The sequence below is a fragment of the Heteronotia binoei genome, chromosome 21 (genome assembly GCF_032191835.1).
Source record: "Heteronotia binoei isolate CCM8104 ecotype False Entrance Well chromosome 21, APGP_CSIRO_Hbin_v1, whole genome shotgun sequence".
Taxonomy (NCBI): Eukaryota; Metazoa; Chordata; class Lepidosauria; order Squamata; family Gekkonidae; genus Heteronotia; species Heteronotia binoei.
The window spans coordinates 18164372-18187645 of record NC_083243.1 but is presented as its reverse complement, the minus strand read 5'-3'; the positions used below and the strand labels follow the sequence as shown (position 1 = coordinate 18187645).

The window sequence follows — 23274 nt, the reverse complement described above, 5'->3', positions numbered from 1 at the left end:
AAATCGCCTCCGTTTGGGTTTTTATTTCGTCTCATTCAGGCCTCTCGGATTCAGCAGGAACTCACAGGAGCACAGCCCCTGAACCTTTCTGAGAGTTCCCCTTTCTCCTCCCCACCTACCTTGTCCATTGAATAGCAGTTGCAGCTGCATAACAATCCCTGGATTAGGAGAGCGGGCAAAAGGCCAGCCAGCCACCAGGGGCTTTGCCACGCCCCCAGCAGCCCTCATTAACCCCTGGAGAAACCCGCACCACCCTTTCTCCACTTCTTACATGATTTTGGGCAGCGGGTGGCTTGCTGGCCTTTTGACTGGGGGTGTGTGGCCCAGGAGAGCACCAGGCGAGCAAGGCCTGCTTGGGCTGGCTGGATCTCTAGCCAGCCCAAGCAGGCCCCACTCGCCTGGGGCTCTCCTTTCTCGTGTCGGGTTGCTATGGGTGGGGGGCAGCAGCATGTGCTAATGAGTTATGGTAATGAGCTTCGCCACCTGCTTTTCGCCACCTGGTCTCATTACACAGAGACATGTGGAAATCTAGAGCTGGAAGGGATCCTGAGAGTCATCTAGGCCACTCCCCTACACAAAGCAGGGAATTCACAGCTACCTTCCATTCCTAGGGCTGTCAACCTCCAGGTGGGACCTGGAGATCTTTTCCAACTGATCTCTGGAGATCTCCTCTTTTACAGCTGAGATCTGAGTGACAGATCAGTTGCCCTGAAGAAAATGGCTGTTCCAGAAGGCGGACTCTATGGCATTATGTCCTACTGAGATCCCTCCCCTCCTTGAACCCTGCCCTCTCTAGGTTCCACCCATAAAATCTCCAGGTCTTGCCCAACCCGGAGGTGGCAACCCTATCCATTCCCCCAGTGATCCCTGAAGTCTTCCCAGAGGAATGGAAGAAACCTCCAGGCTGCCTGGGGCAAATCCACAATGTTGTCCTATTTCTCTATTGAGAGACAGTTTGGTGTTGAGGTTAAGTGCACAGACTGGCAGAATGGGGTTTGATTCCCCACTCTTCCGCATGCAGCTACTGGTGTGACTTTGGATCAACCACACGTTCTCACAGAGCTCTTTCTCAAGAGCAGTTCTCTCAAGAGCTCTCTCAGCCTTGCCTACCTCACAGGGTGTCTGTTGTGGGGGAAGAAGAAGAAGAAGGCTGCAGATTTATACCCCACTTCTCTCTGAATCAGAGGCCCAGAGCGGCTTACAATCTCCTGTATCTCCTTCCCCCACAACAGACACTCTGTGAGGTGAGTGGGGCTGAGAGGGCTCTCACAGCAGCTGCCCTTTCAAGGACAACCTCTGCCAGAGCTATGGCTGACCCAAGGCCATTCCAGCAGGTACAAGTGGAGGAATGGGGAATCAAACCTGGTTCTCCCAGATAAGAGTCCACACTAGAGGTCCCTTCCAACTCTATGATTCTATGACCCAAGGCCATTCCAGCAGGTGCAAGTGGAGGAGTGTGGAATCAAACCCACTTATCCCAGATAAGAGTCCGTGCACTTAACCACTACACCAAACTGGAGGGAAAGGGAAGGAGACTGTAAGCTGCTCTGAGACTCTGACTGAAGGGCAGGGTATAAATCCAATCTCCTCCTCCGTCTCCAAAATCATGGACTTTTCACTGTACAACCTGGATTGATATAGACTCTTCAATTCATATGGACTCTCACTTTTGCATGAATGAACTCAAATTACATTGTGCTGGATAATTGTTTTACGCTTATTTGGGTAGTCATATTTTCTATTTTCTACCAAATAACATTTGTATAATTAGAATTGTTTGAGTGTTCTTTAGTAATTACATCACGGTTCATATCCCTGTTTGTAGCTTTTTGTTCCGGGATTCTCTCATTTTGTATTTTAAAAAAATTAGACAGTTATCTTGGGTAGAACAGCTCGTGTCAAACTAGACGGCCCAGAGGTCTGACTCGGTAGAAGGCGTCTTCATCTGCGCACGACGGAGACATTCTGTCGAAAGACGGAAGTATTAAACTTTCAGTATCAATTTCGTTTTCTTATATTAAATCAAAGCCTGTGTCAGCGAATGTGTCATTTTTAATCTTAAAAATCCCTCTTGATTTAATGAGGCTCTATTTGATTAGCAAAATGTCTTCGATACGTGCTAGCGGGTTCGAGCGACGCACAGATGTTGATAAAACATTTATACTTTAATACGGTCTCCCACTGTTTGACCTTATGAGCAAGCAAAAGCAAAGGAGTGGGGTGGAGGGGGGTGGGTAATTTCTTCAACAGTCTGGTTGTGATCTTATTTACATTCTGACAGAGCAAGGACTTCATAGATGGATTGGGGAAACTTTAGGCTTCCTTAAATGTTTTCTTTGGGGGGATGGATCTTAGAATCATAGAATAATAATAATAATAATAATATTTTTTATTTATATCCCGCCCTCCCCGCCAAGGCAGGCTCAGAACGGCTCACAGACATGGAAAGTGCCGTGAATTACAGTAAATACATTATACGATAAAATACAATAAAATACATTAAATAAATAGAGTAATTAATTAAAACCACAACAGATAAGGTGCTATAATACAAAACGATGTATGTCAGATGGCTGGATGTCATTTCAGGATTCAATCTTGTAGGCCATTTGAAAAAGGGTAGTTTTACATGCCCTGCGGAACTGATTATAGTCATAGAGTTGGAAGGGACCTCTAGGGTCATCTAGTCCAGCCCCCTGCACAATGCAGGAAACTCACAACTACCTCCCCCTAAATTTACAGGATCTTCATTGCTGTCAGATGGCCACTCAGCCTCTGTTTAAAAACCTCCAAGGAAGGAGAGCCCACCACATCCCAAGGAAGCCTGTTCCACTGAGGAATCTCTAACGGTCAGGAAGTTCTTCCTAATGTTGAGCCGGAAACTCTTTTGATTTAATTTCAACCCATTGGTTCTGGTCCTACCTTCCGGGGCCACAGAAAATAATTCTACACCATCCTCTATGTGACAGCCCTTCAAGGACTTGAAGATGGTGATCATATCACCTCTCAGCCGCCTCCTCTCCAGGCTAAACATGCCCAGCTCCTTCATCCTTTCCTCATAGGACTTGGTCTCCAGACCCCACACCATCTTCATCCCCTTCCTCTGGACCCATTCCAGCTTGTCTGTATCCTTCTTAAAATGTGGTGCCCAAAACTGAACACAGTACTCCAAGTGAAGTCTTACCAGAGCAGAGTAAAGCGATACCATCACTTCTGTTGATACAGCCCAAAATTGCATTTGCCTTTTTAGCCACCGCATCACACTGTTGACTCATGTTCGGCGTATGATCCACTAAGACCCCTAGATCTTTTTCGCACATACTACTGCTAAGACAAGTCTCCCCCATTCTTTAACCATGCATTGGATTTTTCCTACCTAAATGCAGAACTTTACATTCATCCCTGTTAAAATTAATTTTATTGGTTTTAGCCCAGTTTTCCAGCCTGTCAAGGTCATCCTGTATCCTGTTTTTGTCTTCTTCTGTGTTTGCAACCCCTCCCAATTTTGTATCATCTGCAGATTTAATAAGCATTCCCTCTATTCCTTCATCCAAATCATTGATAAAGATGTTGAACAATCTTAGTGAGATTATTGGTAATGGTAGCCAAGTTTCCCCGGAAAAAAACTTGCCATCCACTTTTAATCATCAAGTTCCAAACAGTAGTTTTCTGGACACACTACAAACATAGCCTTCCCCCCTCCCGCTCCACCAGTCATAAACTATACCAGAAATGCCAAACTGCAGCTCGGGAGCCACATGTGGCTTTTTCACACATATTGTGTGGCTCTTGAAGCCTCCACCACCCTGTCAGCTTGCTTGGAGAAGGGGAGGGATGGTGGCTCAGTAGTAGAGCATCTGCTTGGTAAGCACAAGGTCCCAGGTTCAATCCCTGGCATCTCCAACTAAAAAGGGTCCAGGCAAGTAGGCATGAAAAACCTCAGCTTGAGACCCTGGAGAGCCGCTGCCAGTCTGAGTAGACAATACTGATTTTGATGGAGTGAGGGTCTGATTCCGTATAAGGCAGCTTCATATGTTCACTTAAAGTTTAAAGTTAAAAGTTGCCTTCTTTCCACCTCCCTCCCTCCTTCCTTCCTTCCTTCCTTCCTTCCTTCCTTCCTTCCTTCCTTCCTTCCTTCCTTCCTTCCTTCCTTCCTTCCTTCCTCCCTCCCTCCCCCCTGTCTTGTGCTCTCAAAACATCTGCCATTCATGTCTTGGGGCTCTCAAACATCTGGCATTTATTCTTTTTGGCTCTTACATTAAGCAAGTTTGGCTACCCTTGTCCTACACATTCAGTCAGAGATGCTCAATAACCCACTGGCATGGCTTCCATCCCGTTTGCAGGTCACAGTCAGGGAGCTGATCATCTGCCAAGCTGCTCAAATGTGTCTGAACAAATTGGGATTTGTCCATTGGCATGATTACAGACTGCTTTCCTCCATCTGCCTGTTCCCAGCTGAGTATATAGAATGCATGGTAGAGCCAGCTTGGTGCAGTGGTTAAGAGTGGTGGAGAACCGAATGGTTCTAGAGAACTGAGTTTGATTCTCCACTCCTCCACATGGAGTTATGCCCGGATCAGCTTGGGAGGGTGACCACTCTAAATTTTCCCTCAGTCCTCAGGCACACTTATAGAAATCCTGTCAGACCTCTAAAAAATAGGCACCAGATCATTTTACCAAAGAATTATTTATTGGATAACAAAAGTCAAGGGAGAGGGGTAAAATAATATTGATTAGATCTGATCAATAGCAACGAATCAGTTGGCCAGCAGATGGTTGGCAAAATAATCAGTTACTCAGCACAGAGATTGGTCAGGCTGAGGTAAAATTAAATATATAACCCTGGTGGAAGATTTTTAAACTATCAAACAGGCAGGCTTTAGAATTCTACAGAACTCTGTGACAGGCAGGCAGTGCCTACTGGACACGAGGAATGCTTTGCGGTTCAGATGACATAGCCCTATGTTCTGGCTACTCAAATCATAAAAACAACAAACTGACAGTCACTCTTTTCCATACACACAGAGAACTCCTGACTGGTGCCAGATTAATTCTCCCTCACAGAGATTCCACACTAGCATCTAGGACTCACACCATTGAGAGCTAATTCCAGTCTCTCACTCCTGGTGTGTCTCAGCCCCAGCTAGTTTCCTTGTCTGAATCTTGGGAAACCCTGCTGACCACAAGAATCCAGTCCTCCCTTCGGAGTGTTTGTGTGATCTCAGTTTGTATAAGGAGTCTGCCTTGATGTGCTGGCAGATCTCCTACAGAGAGAGTTTCCCTCACAGAAGGTTTTGCCCCCTTCTGACTTCAAACTCTCTCTCTCAGACAGAAGCTCAGCCCAGCTGTGTCTCCACAAGGAACTCAGCCCCACTGGCTGTTCTCAGCTCCTTGTCCAGTTGCTTCCACAACTGACTAGCCTACACACACAGTCTTCACTCTCCAAACTCTCAACTGAAGCCTCCAAACTCAAACTGAACTGAAATCCCTGAGGCATTCTCTGCTAGTCTCTTCATTTCACTACATTTCAGTTACCATGACTGCTTCTTAGCCAATCACCATAAGACTGTTCCCAGCTTCTCAGGCTATGTTCCTGAGTTCGTCACAGTCCCCTATCAGGAACTTGCCTCACATGTGAGCAAGGGAGTCTGATCAAGCACAGTTCCCCTAGTGATCATGTTTGTGTTGATATTCTCCAGAGGCTTATATTCATGCTCCTGAATTGTGGAAGACAAAATAGGGTTTCCAATCCCCAGTGGGTGAGTGTTACACATAAACTGTTCATATGTTGTGCTTGTATGTATATGAGATATTAAGCATGAATATTTGCTCCTGCAGTTCCAATCTGAAATGAAAGGTGGCCAGAAGGGTTTTTCTTGAAACATGCAGAATTTTAACCTAGGATGCATGTTGTCACACCTGAGATGTTTACATATGAGCCACTGAGGAATTTTCAGGCTGGACTTTAGTCCATCCACCTCGTGTACCAGAAATTTCAGAGACCTTTCTGGTGAGAATCAAGATGCCCTATGGTGCAGCAGAGAATCAGGGTGGTTTCAGACTGGAAATTGTCGTGGTAGTTTAGTTTATTAAATTTATACTCCGCCCTCCCCGCTGAGGCAGGCTCAGGGCGGCTTACAACATTGGTCATAACAACAATAAAAGAAGAAGATATTGGATTTATATCCTGCCCTCCACTCCAAATCTCAGAGACTGAGAGCATCTCACAATCTCTGTTATCTTCCTCCCCCACAACAGACACCCTGTGACGTGAGTGGGGCTGAGAGGACTCTCACAGGGAGGGACGGTGGCTCACAGGGAGGGACGGTGGCTCAGTGGTAGAGCATCTGCTTGGGAAGCAGAAGGTCCCAGGTTCAATCCCTGGCATCTCCAAAAAAGGGTCCAGGCAAATAGGTGTGAGAAACCTCAGCTTGAGACCCTGGAGAGCCGCTGCCAGTCTGAGAAGACAATACTGACTTTAATGGACCAAGGGTCTGATTCAGTATAAGGCAGCTTCATATGTTCATATGTTCACAGCAGCTGCCCTTTCAAGGACAACCTCTGCCAGAGCTATCGCTGACCCAAGGCCATTCCAGCAGCTGCAAGTGGAGGAGTGGGTTTTTTCGCCTTAGTTTGGTGTAGTGGTTAAGTATGCGGACTCTTATCTGGGAGAACCGGGATTGATTCCCCACTCCTCCTCTTGCAGCTGCTGGAATGGCCTTGGGTCAGCCATAGCTCTGGCAGAGGGATCGGACAGCTGCCGTTGAAGCTGCAGGATCCCGGTAGCTGTGGGTGATTGTGCGTTTACACAGCCAGCGCAGCTCAAGTACCCACTGCTGCTGAAAGGGTGGTTTTTCTTTAAAAGCCCCTCGTGTGTGTGCTCATGCAGGGAAGCGCAGAAGCGCACCTCCAGAGGGCCTCGTAAAAAAAAACACCAACAGTCAGCGCTACAAACAGCTTGGCGCAATCACACAGCTATTCCACTCATTAGTCGCTCCGGGGCATTCAAACAGCCGACGATTGTGCAAGCTGAATGCGACTCAAGGGGATGATACTGGGAAGATCCAGGTAGCTTTTAAATGTGGTTGGAAGCCATCTGGGGACGGGTTGGGCTCGGAGGGCAGATGTGATTGTGTGAACCTGCGCGTTTGAATCGAATGGGAGGTGTTCCTAGGTCGGTCCAAATCTCTTGTGCGAAACCACCCTGGGATTGTAACTACAAAAAGAAGAAGAAGGAGCATAGATTCCCTGTTCCACTGAGGAATTGCTGTAACGGTCAGGAAGTTCTTCGTACTGTTGAGGCAGAAACTCTTAATTTCAGCCCATTGGTTCTGGTCCTACCTTCTGGAGCCACAGAAAACAATTCCACCCCATCCTCAATATCACAGCCCTTCAAGTGCTTGAAGATGGTGATCATATCATCTCTCAGCTGCTCCTCTCCAGGCTAAGCATCCCCAGCTCCTTCAGCCTTTCTTCATAGGACTTGGTTGAGTATATCTGAATTAAAGTAAGTTTTGCTCTTCTTATGCACTAATCAGTGTTATTTTTGAGGTAGATGCACCACATTTTCAGAATAGCATCTCATGCCTCTCCTTTAAAAAAAAAAAAACCTCCCCAAGTTTCAAGAAGCTCAGACCAGGGGGTCCAATTCTATGAGCCCCCACAGAAGGTGTCCCCGTTCTCTGTGATTTCCAATGAATGGCTAGAACTCCTTTCAGAGTTCAATCATGCTTGTTACAACCTGGCTGCACCCCCAAAATCTCCTGGCTCCAAAGTCCCAAGATATTTCCCGAGTTGGACCTGGCAACTCTAAAGACAAATTTTACTATTTTGTTTCTGAAACTATTTTTTTTTTTACTAAATTTTACTATTTTCCATAACAGATTGTTGTTCAGTCACACAGTCGAGTCCGACTCTTTGCGACCCCATGGACAAAGTCACGCCAGGCCCTCCTGTCTTCCACCATCCTCCAATGTCTGCTCCAATTCGTGTTTGTTACATCAGTAACACTGTCCAGCCATCTCATCTTTTGCCATCCCCTTCTTCTATATTGCCTTCTGTCTTTCCCAGCATCAGGATCTTCTCCAGGGAGTGCTCCCTTCTCATTTGGTGGCCAGAGTATTTGAGCTTCAGCTTCAGCATCTGACCTTCCAGGGAACAGTCTGGGTTGATTTCCCTTAGGACTGAATGATTGGATCTTCTTGCAGTCCAAGGGACTCTCAAGAGTCTTCTCCAGCACCACATCTCAAAAGCATCTATTCTTCAGCGCTCAGCCTTCCTTATGGCCCAGCTCTCATAGCCATACATTACTACTGGGAATACCATCGCTTTGACTATGTGGGCTTTTGTTGGCAGGGTGATGTCTCTGCTTTTTATTATACTACCCAGGTTCACCATAGCTGTCCTCCCAAGGAGGAAACGTCTTTTAATTTCATGGCTACAGTCACCATCTGCAGTGATCTTGGATCCCAGAAATGTGAAGTCTGTCACTACTTAACAGATTATGTTGTGACAATCGGCTCAAACCCTGGACTAGGCCTTCTGAGACCCTGGGTCTTGCTAAAGGAGGATCGCCAGCTCAGGCTTGGGAAATTCCTGGAGTTTGGGGGGGGGGCAGTGCCTGGGGAGCGCGGAGCTTGGGGAGAGGAGGGAGTTCAGTGGGGATGTAATGCCATCCAGTCCGCCCTCTGAAACTTCCATCTCCTCCAGGTAGGTCTCAGGTGGTTAGCCATGTCAGTCAGAAGCAGTAGAACAAAATGTATCTGGAGGAAGCGTGCCTACACACGAAAGTTCATACCTTGAATCAACTTTTGTTGGTCTTTAAAGAAGAAGAAGACTGCAGATTTATACTCTGAGTCTTAGAGACTCAGAGAGGCTTACAATCTCCTATGTCTTCCTCCCCAACAACAGACCCCCTGTGAGCTGGGTGGGGCTGAGAGAGCTCTGACAGAAGCTGCCCTTTCAAGAACAGCTCTGCGAGGGCTATGGCTGACCCAAGGCCATTCCAGCAGCTGCAAGTGGAGGAGTGGGGAATCAAAACCTGGTTCTCCCAGATAAGAGTCCGTGCACTTAACCACTACACCAAACTGGGTGTGGGCACAAAGTGCCACTGGGCATAAAATCTCCTCCGGGGGAACTGATCTCTGTATTTTGGAGGGCGATTGTCATTCCAGGAGAACTCCAGGGGCCTGATTTGGCCCCCAGGCCACATGTTTGAAACCCCTGCTTTAGAGGGTGGACTCTTGGGCATTGTACCCCACTGAGGTCCCTCTCCTCCCCAGCCCTAAATCTCCAGGAGTTTTCCAATGTGGAGCTGGCAACCCTAACCCTGCCCAAGGTCAGCAGGGATTTGGTAATCCTATAATTTTGGCCAACAAACCTGGGTGAAAAGCATTCCTCGGCTGAAAGTTTGAATGAAAAAAAGACATAACCAGTGGCATGCCCAGGAGTAGAATTCCAGCAGGAGCTCCTCTGCATTTTAGGCCACACACCCCTGATATTGCCAATCCTCCAAGAGCTTACAAGTTTCTTTTTTGTAAGCTCTTGGAGGATGGGCTACATCAGTGGTGGGTGTGGCCTAATATGCAAAGGAGGTCTTGCTAGAATTCCTTACAGGGCTCTAAGTACAGGGCCTACTGGAAGCTCTGGGAGGATCGGCTGCATCAGGGGGTGTGTGGCCTAAGATGCAAATGAGCTGCTGGAATTCCACCCCTGGGCATGCCCAGGTTATTCCTTCACGCTTCTCTCTAAGAAGTTTAAATCCTCTTATCCTAAGAGGCGGAACGTGTTTTTACATCCTCTGGGGTGATTCCGGCTGTTTTTAAACCACCCAAGAAAAGTGTTTTCTACACAGCACAGCTTTTATTCCCCCCCCCCCCTTTAGAGAGACTGAATTATAGGTATGAGGAAGTCCTGAGACAGCAGCAAACCTGCATTTGAGAAAGAAAAAAAAAGCTGAGAATGCTCCAGCTGTTTGTTTGGCGATTGACAAAAAATATCCTCCAGAGGGTTCTTGCTCCCCGCCCAGGGCAGCGGACTGCTGACTGCAGCAACAGCAACAAGAAGGACACTCCCGTTCCTAACACTGTGAGCGGAAATGTCTAGCTTGGGATGCAGGACACAGAATTGGTTTTCTCTTTCTTTGGTACGAGAGCCTGCAGGGCTTCTCTTTCAGCAGGAACTCCTTTGTGTATTAGGCCACGCCCCCTCCTGGTGTAGCCAATCCTCCAAGAGCTTACAGGGCTCTCAGTACAGGGCCTACTGTAAGCTCCAGGAGGATTGGCTACATCAAGGGCAGGGCTTTTTTTGAGCAGGAATGCACAGGAATGACAGGGGGTGTGGCCTAATATGCAAGTGAGTTCCTGCTGGGCTTTTTCGACAAAGAAAGCCCTGATCAAGGAGGTGTGGCCTTATATGCAAAGAAGTTCCTGCTGCATAAAAAAACCCCTGCTGCTTGATCATTCATGCTGATTCGTGTCATTAGAAGTCTGCTTTTGGTGTGCAGTGGCTTCAACAAGCCTTGCATGGGGCCACACACAAAGCTGCCTTAATGTTGAATCAGACCCTTGGTCCATTGAGGTTGACAGGGCCTTTTTTGGTAGAGAAAGCCCGGCGGGAACTCATTTGCATGTTAGACCACACCCCCGACCGCCACCATTGTTTCACAAAGGATGTTTTCGTAGAAAAAGCCCGCAATAACTCATTTGCATGTTAGGCCACACCCCCTGGAGAGCCAGTTTGGTGTAGTGGTTAAGTGTGCGGACTCTTATCTGGGAGAACCGGATTTGATTCCCCACTCCTCCACTTGCACCTGCTGGAATGGCCTTGGGTCAGCCATAGCTCTGGCAGAGGTTGTCCTTAAAAGGGCAGCTGCTGTGAGAGCCCTCTCCAGCCCCACCCACCTCACAGGGTGCCTGTTGTGGGGGAGAAAGGTAAAGGAGATTGTGAGCCGCTCTGAGACTCTTCGGAGTGGAGGGCAGGATATAAATCCAATATCTTCATCTACTTCACAGGGTGTCTGTTGTGGGGGAGGAAGGTCAAGGAGATTGTGAGCTGCTCTGAGATTCTTCGGAGTGGAGGGCGGGATAAATCCAATATCTTCCTCTACCTCACAGGGTGTCTGTTGTGGGGGAGGAAGGTAAAGGAGATTGTGAGCCGCTCTGAGACTCTTCGGAGTGGAGGGCAGGATATAAATCCAATATCTTCTTCTTCTTCTGACCACCACCATTGTTTCACACAGGATTATTTGTGGGAAAAGCCCAGTAAGATCTCATTTGCATGTTAGGCCACACACCCCTGACTACCACCATTGTTCCACACAGGATGTTTTTGTGGAAAAAACCCCAGCAAGAACTCATTTGCATATTAGGCCACACCCCCTGGTGCCAAGCCAGCCGCAACTGTGTTCCTGTGCGTTCCTGCTCAAAAAAAGCCCTGGAGGTTGATATTGTCTTCTCAGACTGACAGCAGACCTTCAGAATCTCAGGTTAAGGTCTTTCACATCATCTGCTACTTGATCCTTTGAACTGGTGATGCTGGGGATTGAACCTGGGACCTTCAGGCTGCCACTCAGGTGCTCTACCACTGAGCCACAGCCCCCTTCCCTTTCTGTGAAGCTGCCTTGTACTGGATCAGACCTTTGGCCCATCAGGGTCAGCGTTGTCTGCTCAAACTGGCAGCGGTTCTCCAAGGTCTCAGGCAAAGGCCTCTCACATCCCCTACCGCCAGATCATTTAACTGGAGATACCAGAGACTAAACTTGGGACCTTCTGCATGCCAAGCAGGTGTTTTGCCACTGAGCCACTGAGCCTTGAGCATGAAGAGGGGGCCCAGAGTGAACTCAACACCGGCATCAAGTGGACAGAAATAAAGCTGAACATCCTGTCTGTTTTTCACCTGCCTTTTCCCAAGGAGCACAAGGTGACATATAGGACTTTCTCCCACTTCATCTGACATCAGCACTGTGAAGCTGGTCAAGTCCATCAATGTCTCTTAGCCACAAGGTATAGAACTCGATGTCTGGGGCAGTGATGCTCTGTATTCTTGGGGGAGGGGTTTGGGGGGGCGGACAGTGGGATGGCTTCCAATGCCCTGGCCCCACTGCTGGACCTCCTGATGGCACCTGGTTTTTTTTTGCCACTGTGTGACACAGAGTGTTGGACTGGATGGGCCACTGGCCTGATCCAACATGGCTTCTTTTATGTTCTTATGGCTGGGACAGTGATGCTCTGTTTTCTTGGTACTTGGGGGGCAACAGTGGGAGGGCTTCTGGAGTTCTGGCCCCACTGGTGGACCTCCTGATGGCACCTGGGTTTTTTATGGCCACTGAGTGACACAGAGTGTTGGACTGGATGGGCCATTGGCCTGATCCAACATGGCTTCTCTTATGTTCTTATGTGTGGCACAGAGTGTTGGACTGGATGGGCCATTGGCCTGATCCAACATGGCTTCTCTTATGTTCTTATGTGTGGCACAGAGTGTTGGACTGGATGGGCCATTGGCCTGAACCTACATGGCTTCTCTTATGTTCTTATGTGTGGCACAGAGTGTTGGACTGGATGGGCCATTGGCCTGATCCAACATGGCTTCTCTTATGTTCTTATGTGTGTCACAGAATGTTGGACTGGATGGGCCACTGGCCTGATCCAACATGGCTTCTCTTATGTTCTTAGCCTACTGCTTCAGGGCTGGATTAACAATTAGACCAAGTAGGCACTGGCCCCATGCCTTTAGAAGAAGACGACAACATTGGATTTATATTCTGCCCTCCACTCAGAGTCTCAGAGCGGCTCACAATCTTCTTTATCTTCCTCCCCCACAACAGACACCCTGTGAGGTGGGTGGGGCTGAGAGGACTCTCACAGCAGCTGCCCTTTCAAGGACAACCTCTGCCAGAGCTATGGCTGACCCAAGGCCATTCCAACAAACGCAAGTGGAGGAGTGGGGAATCAAACCCGGTTCTCCCAGATAAGAGTCCGCATATTTAAGCACTACACCAAAGCAGCTCTCATGGGCCCCAGGCCAGCTTCCCCCCTGGTTTCCCCCCTGCTTACAGCCTTTCCAGCCTTCATGCGCAGCCAACAACTGAGCTGCTCTTTGCCCGACTTGCCTGGTGCAGCTGTTGCTGGCATTGTCACCACATTTGGCTCTCTCTGCTTCTCCCCTGCAGCTTTGTCAAAGGGGCTTTTGAGAAGGTGCTTGTAGGCTGCAGTGGGGGCTGTGGGTGGCAGAGTGGGCACTCCAACTTTGAGATAATTTGCAAGGGGGGGGGGCTGAGATTTTGACTGCCTGGGAGCCTCCACAGGGTTTAATCCAGCACTGCGCAGTTGGCAGAAGAGGGATTTCATTTTGGACTTCCCTGAATCTTAACTCGATGCTGTAACCATAATACCGTACTGACCATAACATTCCAGAACTATGAATACCAGATGCTGGATACAGCTGAAAGGGGGGGCAACAGAGAGAGGGCTTCTCACTGGAGAGGAGGCGGCTGAGAGGTGATATGATCACTGTCTTCAAGTACTTGAAGGGTTGTCATCTAGAGGATGGTGTGGAGTTGTTTTCTGTGGCCCCAGAAGGTAGGACCAGAACCAATGGGTTGAAATTAAAAGAGTTTTTGACTCAACATTAGGAAGAACTTCCTGACCATTAGAGCAGTTGCTCAGTGAAACAGGCTTCCTCCTCGGGAGGTGGTGGGCTCTCTTTCCTTGGAGGCTTTTAAACAGAGGCTAGAGAGCCATCTGATAACAGTGAGGATCCTGTGAATTTAGGGGAGATACTTGTGAGTTTAGATCAGTTCCTCAGTGGAATAGGCTTCCTCAGGAGGTGGTGGGCTCTCCTTCCTTGGAGGTTTTGAAACAGAGGCTAGATGGCCATCTGACAGCAATGATCCTGTGAATTTAGGGGGAGACATTTGTGAGTTTAGAGCGGTTCCTCAGTGGAGAAGGCTTCCTCCTAGGGAGGTGGTGGGTTCTCCTTCCTTGGAGGTTTTGAAACAGAGGCTAGATGACCATCTGACAGCAATGAAGATCCTGTGAATTTAGGGGGAGATATTTGTGAGTTTCCTGCATCGTGCAGGGGCTTGGACTAGATGACCCTGGAGGTCCTTTCCAACTCTATGATTCTAGGGGGTGGCTCTGTCCTCCTGGTTGTGGACTTCCTGGAGATTCCTAGTGTCACTGATATCCCTTTGGGGGAGCCTATGCAAACCAGGATCTAGGAAGCCACCAAGCTATCCAGCTACTTTGATTGCCAGCCTTTAGTTTGCCAGAGAAGGGGGATGGATCAAGACGGGTCACCACGTCAGTTTGTCTGTAGCAGCAGAAAAGAGTCAGAGTCCAGCAACATCTTAGAGACTAACAGAATTTGTGGCAGGGGAGGAACTTTCGTGAGACACGGCTCACTTCTTCAGAAAAGGGGGAGAATCTGTTCATAAGCACACAGCTTTTTTTTGTGGCAGGAACTCCTTTGCGTATTAGGCCACACACACCCTGATGTAGCCAGTCCTCCATGAGCTTACAATAGGCCATGAAAGAAGAGCCCTGTAAGTGGAGAGCCAGTTTGGTGTAGTGGTTAAGTGAGCGGACTCTTATCTGGGAGAACCGGGTTTGATTCCCCACTCCTCCACTTGATTTCCCACTCCTCCACTTGATTCCCCATTCCCCACTCCAGCTGTCGGAATGGTCTTGGGTCAGCCATAGTCCTCGCAAGAGCTGTCCTTGAAAGGGCAGCTTCTGGGAGAGCTCCATCAGCCCCACCGACCTCACAGAGTGTCTGTTTGGGGGGAGAAGATATAGGAGATTGGAAGCCACTCAGATTCTGATTCAGAGAGAAGGGTGGGGTATAAATCTGCAGTCTTCTTCTCTTGAAGGATTGGCTACATTGGGGGGGGGGGGGTGCCCTTACAGGCAATGGAGTCCCTGCTACAAAAAAGGCCATGCATAAGCATATTCTCCTACAGAAAAAAAAGATCTGAAGCATTATGTCCTTATTGTGTTTTTTTATTATAAAAGCAGAGAGGGGGGGGGGGGTGAGAGGGATGCAGGTTTTGAGGAACTGATGCGGATAGAATACAGCAGACTCTTATAATGTCAGGCTTTCGGTCTCTCTAGTTGATTCCACCTCCCCTTTTGAGCCCCAAACTCATGAAATTTTCCACAGGCATCTCAGAGCAGCGCGCTACGACGTTGTGACTCCGTTGGCATAAACGATTTCAGCAGGCAAAGTTAGCTCCTTCAGACAGGGACGGTGTGACCTCGGGGGAAACAATCCACTGTGTGTATTTTCAGAAAAGCTGAGCAAGGCTGTCACATGCAATAGAATCTTTGAAGTCCTCCAAAGCCAGAGTAGTCAGGACATCGTGGACACTTGAAGGCATCCTATTATGGCCAGCCATGGCACTGTCTATCCTCTGGGTGGAACATTAATCGGATCCAGCAGTGGGAGTGCTACTGAGTTTTGTGTCCTCTGTGTGTGTGTGTGTGTGTGTGTGTGTGTGTGTGTAAACTATCATCAAGTTGCAGTTGATCTTTGGTGGGTTTGTAGGATTTTATGGCAAGAGGATTCAGAGGCGGCTTTGCCATTGGCCACCTCTGCGTCACAACCTTAGACTTCTTTGGTAGTCTCCCATCCATGCGCTAAGTTTGGTGCGGTGGTTAAGTGCATGGACTCTTATCTGGGAGAACCAGGTTTGATTCCCCACTCCTCCATTTTCAGCTGCCGGAATGGCCTTGGGTCAGCCATAGCTCTTGCAGAGCTGTCCTTGAAAGGGCAGCTTCTATCAGAGCTTTCTCAGCCCCACCTACTTCGCAGGGTGTCTGTTGTGGGAAAGAAAGGTAAAGGAGATTGTGAGCCACTCTGAGATTCAGAATGAAAGGTGGGGTAGAAATCCAATGTCGTCGTCTTCTTCTTCTTCTTCTTCTTCTTCTTCTTCTTCTTCTTCTTCTTCTTCTTCTTCTTCTTCTTCTTCTTCTTCTTCTTCTTCTTCTTCTTCTTCTTCTTCTTCCTCCTCCTCTTCCTCCTTGTTTCCCAGATCTGATGAGATCAGACTAGCCTGGGCCATCCAGGTATTGTGGGAGCTCAACTTGGAAGCTTTTCAGGGCCCCAGTTTGGATCATGCCCTCCCCCAAGATAAGCATGCTCCACCTTGATGTTTCCCCAACCTTAAACAGCCCCAGAGGACAAGCCCAGCAGGAACTCATTTGCATTTTAGATCACACCCCTGGTGCCAAGCCAGCCGGAACTGCATTCCTGCTTGCCCCATCAGGGGACTGTACATGCACTGAACGCTTGTATGTTCACCCCCCTCCCTCAAATAACACCCTTCTGAAGCCACTTCATATCAGGAAAATAATACGGGGTGTTGTGTATGTGAAGGCATGCCTGGGCGTGTTGAGTGTAAGCTCCTTCCTGGCTCACTGGAGCTATAGGACTGAGCTTGAGGTGCATCACAATAGACTGAGAGGATCCTAGGATCTGTCAATGAGGAGGCATATTCTAATGAAGGATCCAAAAAGGGCACAATCACAGATGAGTTTCTGCTTCTTGGGGGCTGGGTTTCTCCTGCCCCAACTGCAGGGGTGGAATTCTAGCAGCAGCTCCTTTGCATTTTAGGCCACACCCCATTGATGTAACCAATCCTCCAAGTGCTTACAAGAAAGAGCCTTGTAAGGTCTTGGAGGATTGGCTGCAACAGGGGTGTGTGGTCTAATATGCAAAGAAGCGCCAGCTAGAATCCCACCCCTGCCCAACCGTATATACTACCACAAGTTCTGGTGCTAAGGAGTGGTTTGTAGTCACTTAGTAGAGATGCTGAATCACTAATAAAGAGCTATAATCACCATGCAAGAGCCTCTTCATGCACCAAGCCCAGTATTCAATATGGGGTGACCCTGGAGGTCACTCCCAACTCTATGATTCTATGACCTCAGGTGGTTTGCCATTGTCTTCCTCTGTGCACCAATGCTGGGCTTCCTTGGAGGTCCCCCATCCATGTATTAACCATGGCTGACCCACTTCTCCACTAGCTGCCAGCAGGGTGACCTTGGGTTAGTCACAGTCCTCTCAGAGCTCTCTCCGCCCCACCTGCCTCACAGGGTGTCTGTTTTGAGGACAGGAAGGGAACATAAGAGAAGCCATGTTGGATCAGGCCAGTGGCCCATCCAGTCCAACACTCTGTGTCACACATAAGAACATAAGAGAAGCCATGTTGGATCAGGCCAGTGGCCCATCCAGTCCAACACTCTGTGTCACACAGTGGCCAAAAATTTTATATATATATAACCTTTGGGTGAAGAAGTACTTCCTTTTATCCGTTTTAACATGTCTGCTCAGCAATTTCATCGAATGCCAACGAGTTCTTGTATTGTGAGAAAGGGAGAAAAGGACCTCTTTCTCTACTTTCTCCATCCCATGCATTATCTTGTAAACCTCTATCATGTCACCCCGCAGTCGACGTTTCTCCAAGCTAAAGGGGATTGCAAGCTGCTCTGAGACTCCTTAAGGGAGAGAAAAATCAGAATATTAAAACCAGCTGCTCTCCTCCTCCTTTGATATCAGGCTAGCCTGGGCCATCCAGATCAGGGCGCTGTCATTTTACAAAGGCTCAGGGGTCGCTTTGTAGAAAAATAGGTGGTGGAGCTCATTAGCGTAACTTATTAGCATATGTCACCCCCCCCCCAATCAGCCAACAGCAACCCGATGCAAGAAAGGAGAGACCTGGGTGAGTGAGACCTGCTTGGGCTGGCTAGAGTTCCAGCCAGCCCAAGCAGGCTTCACTCGCCTGGGGCTCTCCTTGGCCGACCCCCCCCCCAGTCAATAGGCCAGGAAGCCTCCAGCTGCCCAAAATCACATGAGAAGTGAAGAAAGGGTGGCGTGGGCAGGGGTTAATGAGTGTTTCTGGGGTTGTGGCAAAGCCCCCAGTGGCTGGCTGCCCGCTCTCCTAATCCAGGGCTTGTTATGCAGCTGCACCTCCTATTCAATGGACAAGGTAGGCGGGGAGCAGGAGGGGAAGCCCTCAGAAGGGTTCCGGAGCTGCACTCCTGTGAGTTCCATTCAAGGCCTGCAAAGGCCCAAATCCTCAGATTAGCCGTAAACCACTGAGTAGTTTCATGCGACACGGGAACAAGCAGCATTGTGCATCAGAAAACTCACTTCTGTGCAAGTCCCTGAATAAGACTTCATCCTCTCCTTCATCTCCCAAGTGTGAGAAGCAAATCCCCCATGGCTTCAATGTCACTTCCACGACTGCTTCGCGCAGGATTTTTATAGGGAGGAATCTTGAATTTTCTACTGAGAGGGTTTTTTTTTTTAATGTTGTGCTTCTGTGCGTAAAGTAAAATCTGTTCGACGTTGAGAGACGGAAAAAATAGGGCAGTTTTTGCGACGAGTAGGCGGTATGTTAATAAACAGAATTTAACACACTGCAGTATGTTCTAAGAGAGTGGCTGGCTGCTGCTAAGTAAAGCTAATTTAAAAATAGCAAGGAGAACTCCCCCCCCCCCCTGCTCTTTTCTAAAGAAAATTACGGGACACCATGATTTCAGCTGTATGCGCAGTTGCATGGAAGTATCTTCCATTCATTTCAACAGCCCGTTCTCACAATCACTTCACTGGAATTGTGGTATATTTCTTGTATATATGTGATGGAACAATCTGCGCTCCCACCCACCCCCAATATCTGTGTGGTTTCGTATGGTTTTAGTGGGTGGAGGTCCTGTTTCAGTTTCCTGTTTTGTATGCTAGCAGTAGTTGCTGGTTGTTTGGTGTAGAGACCCAGTTTGGTGTAGCGGTTAGCTGTAGTTGCTGATTGTTTGGTGTAGAGAGCCAGTTTGGCGTAGCGGTTAAGTGCGCAGACTCTTATCTGGGAGAACCGGGTTTGATTCCCCACTCCTCCACTTGCAGCTGCTGGAATGGCCTTGAGTCAGCCATAGCTCTTTTACCTGGGAGAACAGGGTTTGATTCCCCACTCCTCCACTTGCAGCTGCTGGAATGGCCTTGGGTCAGCCATAGCTCTTTTATCTGGGAGAACCGGGTTTGATTCCCCACTCCTCCACTTGCAGCTGCTGGAATGGCCTTGGGTCAGCCATAGCTCTCGCAGGAGTTGTCCTTGAAAGGGGCAGCTTCTGTGAAAGCTCTCTCAGCCCCACCCACCTCACAGGGTGTCTGTTGTGGGGGGGGAGAAGTTATAGGTGATTGTCAGAGCAATCCTAAGCAGGTCTACTCTGAATTCTACTACAGTCTTTTCAGTGGAGCTTACTCACAGGAAAGTGTCCTTAGGATTGCAGTGTGTAAATTGCTCTGAGTCTCTGATTCAGAGAGAAGGCCGGGGTATAAATCTGCAGTCTTCTTCTTCTTCTCCTTCTTCTTCGAGTTGTCTCTGTTTGTCTCTGCTGAATGGACCTGAGACCGGGTGCCTGAGGGAGTACTCTAACCTGGGAAGCCACAGCCAAAGGGGGAACATCACAAGCATGATGGTTGCAGGAAAAAAAAACACACCAGCTTCTAACCAGTTGTGAGACTGTCATGTCCAAGGTTCTGAGGAGTCACACAGTCTCTTAAACAAGGACTCCCTTTGGGCCCCTCTCGTGTTCCCAACAACGCACGTAGGATGTTGGATTAGACTGAATATGGCTCTAATAGTTTCTAGCAGCTCATTGGCCCCAGGGAATTCGGCTCTTGGCAGGGGTCATTCCGTAGAGAAAAAGGTGCCGCTCATTAGCCTAACTCATTAACACAACTCATTTGCATATGCCACACACACCATGGCATCACCGGAAGGTGTACTCAATTATATCAGCTCAGCATCTACCTTCAAATGCTTCTTGAATTAGAATTGTCATAATACAACCTTAATCCCATTATACTTTTAAAATTACTTTCTCCTGTGCGGCCACAGTGGCGTGATGAAGATTTCCATCTGTCTGCTTTATACGTTTTGGTTATTTCCCCATTTTGGGTGTGTGTGTGTGTGTGAAATATTAGAAAGTCTGCCTAATCTTAGAGTTTAGCAAAATTCTCGCAGGGGGTTTGAACAATGGAGCCCAGAAGCAAGTATTTGTGGGAGGGGAAGGTAAGAAAGAAAGAGCACAATAAAATTTAGAGGTTCTGGAGCTCTGCTCCTGAGCTCCTGTCCAAAATGAGGTCTGGCCCTTGGAATTTTGTACCATTAGTTGCCCCCCCCACACACACACACAAATGACTTTTTACCTCACAAGCTCTGTCCCTTGAGTGTTGGCATCCAAGCATCAAAAGGCCAGGCAGTCCTAAAAAGGGCTAACTGCTCTGTTAAAGTATCTTTCTTGTGACTTTCTCCATGTGCCTAATTCATTTCATTTGAACGAACATTCAGAACGTTCAGCAGGCCGAATCCAAGGTGCCGGCTGTGCTAATGAGAGCAACATTTCCAGCTGATGTGATCGTTTGGCTTTTTTTGTTGTTGTTGTTCTCTTCCAGCTCTTCTTTATGCAACTATTTTTGGAAATGTCACCACCATTTTCCAACAAATGTACGCCAACACCAACCGCTACCACGAGATGTTGAACAACGTGAGAGACTTCTTAAAGTTGTACCAAGTCCCCAAAGGCCTTAGCGAACGAGTCATGGATTATATCGTCTCCACATGGTCCATGTCGAAAGGGATCGACACAGAGAAGGTAGGAGCGTGCGTGGGGAACGTCTCATTTGCTAAATGATCGGAGCCTTGGTGCGCTGCCTAATAGATTAAGCGATACAAGGCCAAGCGATCAATGCTATTATTAGTTGGGATGCTCACTGAAGCATTAGCGAATGAAATAACTTGTTGAAAAAACGATTCTCGTTATTGATGGCATTGTAAACATTCGGCAGACTATCATAAATAACAACATTGTAACAAAATCTTCAGAAATGAAGGGCTTTTTTTTTTTGTAGCAAGAACGCCTTTGCATATTAGGCCACATATTTCATATATAGCCAATCCCCCAAGAGCTTATAGGCTGTTAGTACAGGTCCTATCATAAGCTTCAGAAGGATTGGCTACATCAGGGAGTTGTGGCCTAATATGCAAAGGAGTTCTTGCTACAAAAAAGCCCTAGTGGGTTAGGGTTGCCAAGTCCGCTTTGATCCCCGGTGGGGAACTTTCATGTGCGCACGCTGCATGCATGCAACACAGTGACATCACCCAAAAGTGACGTCATCACGCCAGCACTCACAGCCTCTCTAGGGATTTCCGGGAAAACTCTATGGTTTTCTTGGACACTCTAGCCATTTGGGAGGGTAAAACTCTATGGTACCTATTGTACCATAGAGTTTTCCCTCCCAAAAGGCTAGCGCGTCTGGGAAAACCATAGAGTTTTCCCGAAAACACCTAGAGAGGCTGCCATGCGACGTTGCCAGAGTGATGATGTCACTTCTGGGTGACGTCATTGCACCAATGACGTCGGGGGAGGTTCCCCCTGCCAGCCTGATGTGGGCCGGCGGGTTGGAAACCTCCCGGGTAGGGGAACCCTCACCTGAACTTGGCAGCGCAGCACTATAGTGGGTGGTGCCCTTCCGTTGGAGTAATGGCATTTATGCAGCAGCACTGCCATCGCTAGGAGGGGTAGGGTTGCCAAGTCTAATTCAAGAAATATCTGGGGATATTGGGGGTGGATCCAGGAGACGTTGGGGGTGGAGCTAGGAGAAACGTTGTGTAAGCGTGGAAGATAAACTGTAATGATTCTTGAAGAAGCTAATGCGATACAGGGGCACTAATACAAACCTGTTGCCTTATGGATTGCTGGCTGCGCATATTTAAGAATATTGGACTTATTGAACACTGGTCATTCTCACCCGAACTTTCCCAAAGAAGTCATGGCATTGATTTGCTGAAGAAGGAGGGACTGGCGTTCTGGTATACTTGTTCCTTGAATTGTACAAAAGATTGAGTGATTTCTTTGGAACTTGAACACATCATATATTTATATTATTTGGACTGTTACTTTGATTTATTGGTTTATCGGAGGCTGGATTTCACGGGAGCTTTTGCTTTGGATTCCCCTGCCCACCTGGAGATTGGCAACCCTAAGGCGGGGGCAATTTTGGCCAGTTCACACCTCCCAATACAGTACCACCCCCACACACATACTTTGCTGTTTGTGCCTGCCCCTGTCCCTCAGAAGCCAAATTTTGTGGAGCTCAGGGACTTACAGGTGCGTAATTTCAGGGTGTACAAAAGACTGCATCAAATGGAAGAGACAGCTTGGAGGGACGGGGAAAGTTCATTTCTACAAGCACAACTCCCCTCCTGCTTGGTATGCTAACAATTCTTTACCTGCACAGTATTCATTTATTTACCAACACAGTATTCATTTACCAGTTCTTTACCAACACAGTATTCATTTATTCTTTTGCCAGTACGTTCCCATTTTTTTAACAAAAATAAAATTTTTGCTACCTGGCTGTAGAACTCTGCACTTCTCTTTGTTGAAGGATAAGCAGTTCAAACGACTGCCACAATTCAAGTACAATTCTTTTAAAATTAACATCCCATTCCCTAGAAAGAGCACCGATTAGGGCTGCCAGGTCCCAATTCAAGAAATATCTGGGGACTTTGAGGGTGGAGCCAGGAGACTTTGGAGGGTGGAGCCAGAAGCAAGGTTGTGACAAGCATGATTGAACTCCAAAGGGAGTCCTGGCCATCACATTTAAAGGGACCGCACACCTTTTAAATGCCTTCCCTCTGTTGGAAATAATGAAGGATGGGGCACATTCTTTTGGGGCTCATAGAATTGGACCTTGGTCCAATCTTTTTGAAACGTGGAGTGGCTTTTGAGGAGGGGTGTTGGATGTTGTGCTGCAAATTTGGTGCCTCTACCTCAAAAAACGCCCCCTCAGAGCCCCAGATACCCACAGATCAATTACTCCCTATGGGAATGGGTCTCCATAGGGAATAATGGAGTGCCCTGCAGATATTTCCCTCCCTCCTCCCTGCTTTCTGATAATCCTGAAGCAAACCGGGGGATCCCCTGCCCCCACCTGGGGATTTGTCAAAAACAGCAGAGTTCAGGTAGCACAAACATACATCGTATATTCAGTCGCTCATTATATTGAACATATGAACATATGAACATATGAAGCTGCCTTATACTGAATCAGACCCTGGGTCCATCAAAGTCAGTACTGTCTTCTCAGACTGGCAGCGGCTCTCCAGGGTCTCCAGCTGAGGTTTTTCACACCTATTTGCCTGGACCCTTTTTTGGAGATGCCGGGGATTGAACCTGGGACCTTCTGCTTCTCAAGCAGATGCTCTACCACTGA

General features: G+C 48.0%; 1 protein-coding gene across 1 annotated transcript in view; it reads left to right on the top strand.

The window, feature by feature from the left end:
• Positions 1-23274, top strand: part of KCNH5 (potassium voltage-gated channel subfamily H member 5) — a 353692-nt gene that overhangs the window by 236887 nt on the left and 93531 nt on the right. The window contains 1 exon segment of the mRNA XM_060262655.1: positions 20452-20651. Coding sequence (XP_060118638.1) covers positions 20452-20651 — 200 coding nt within the window.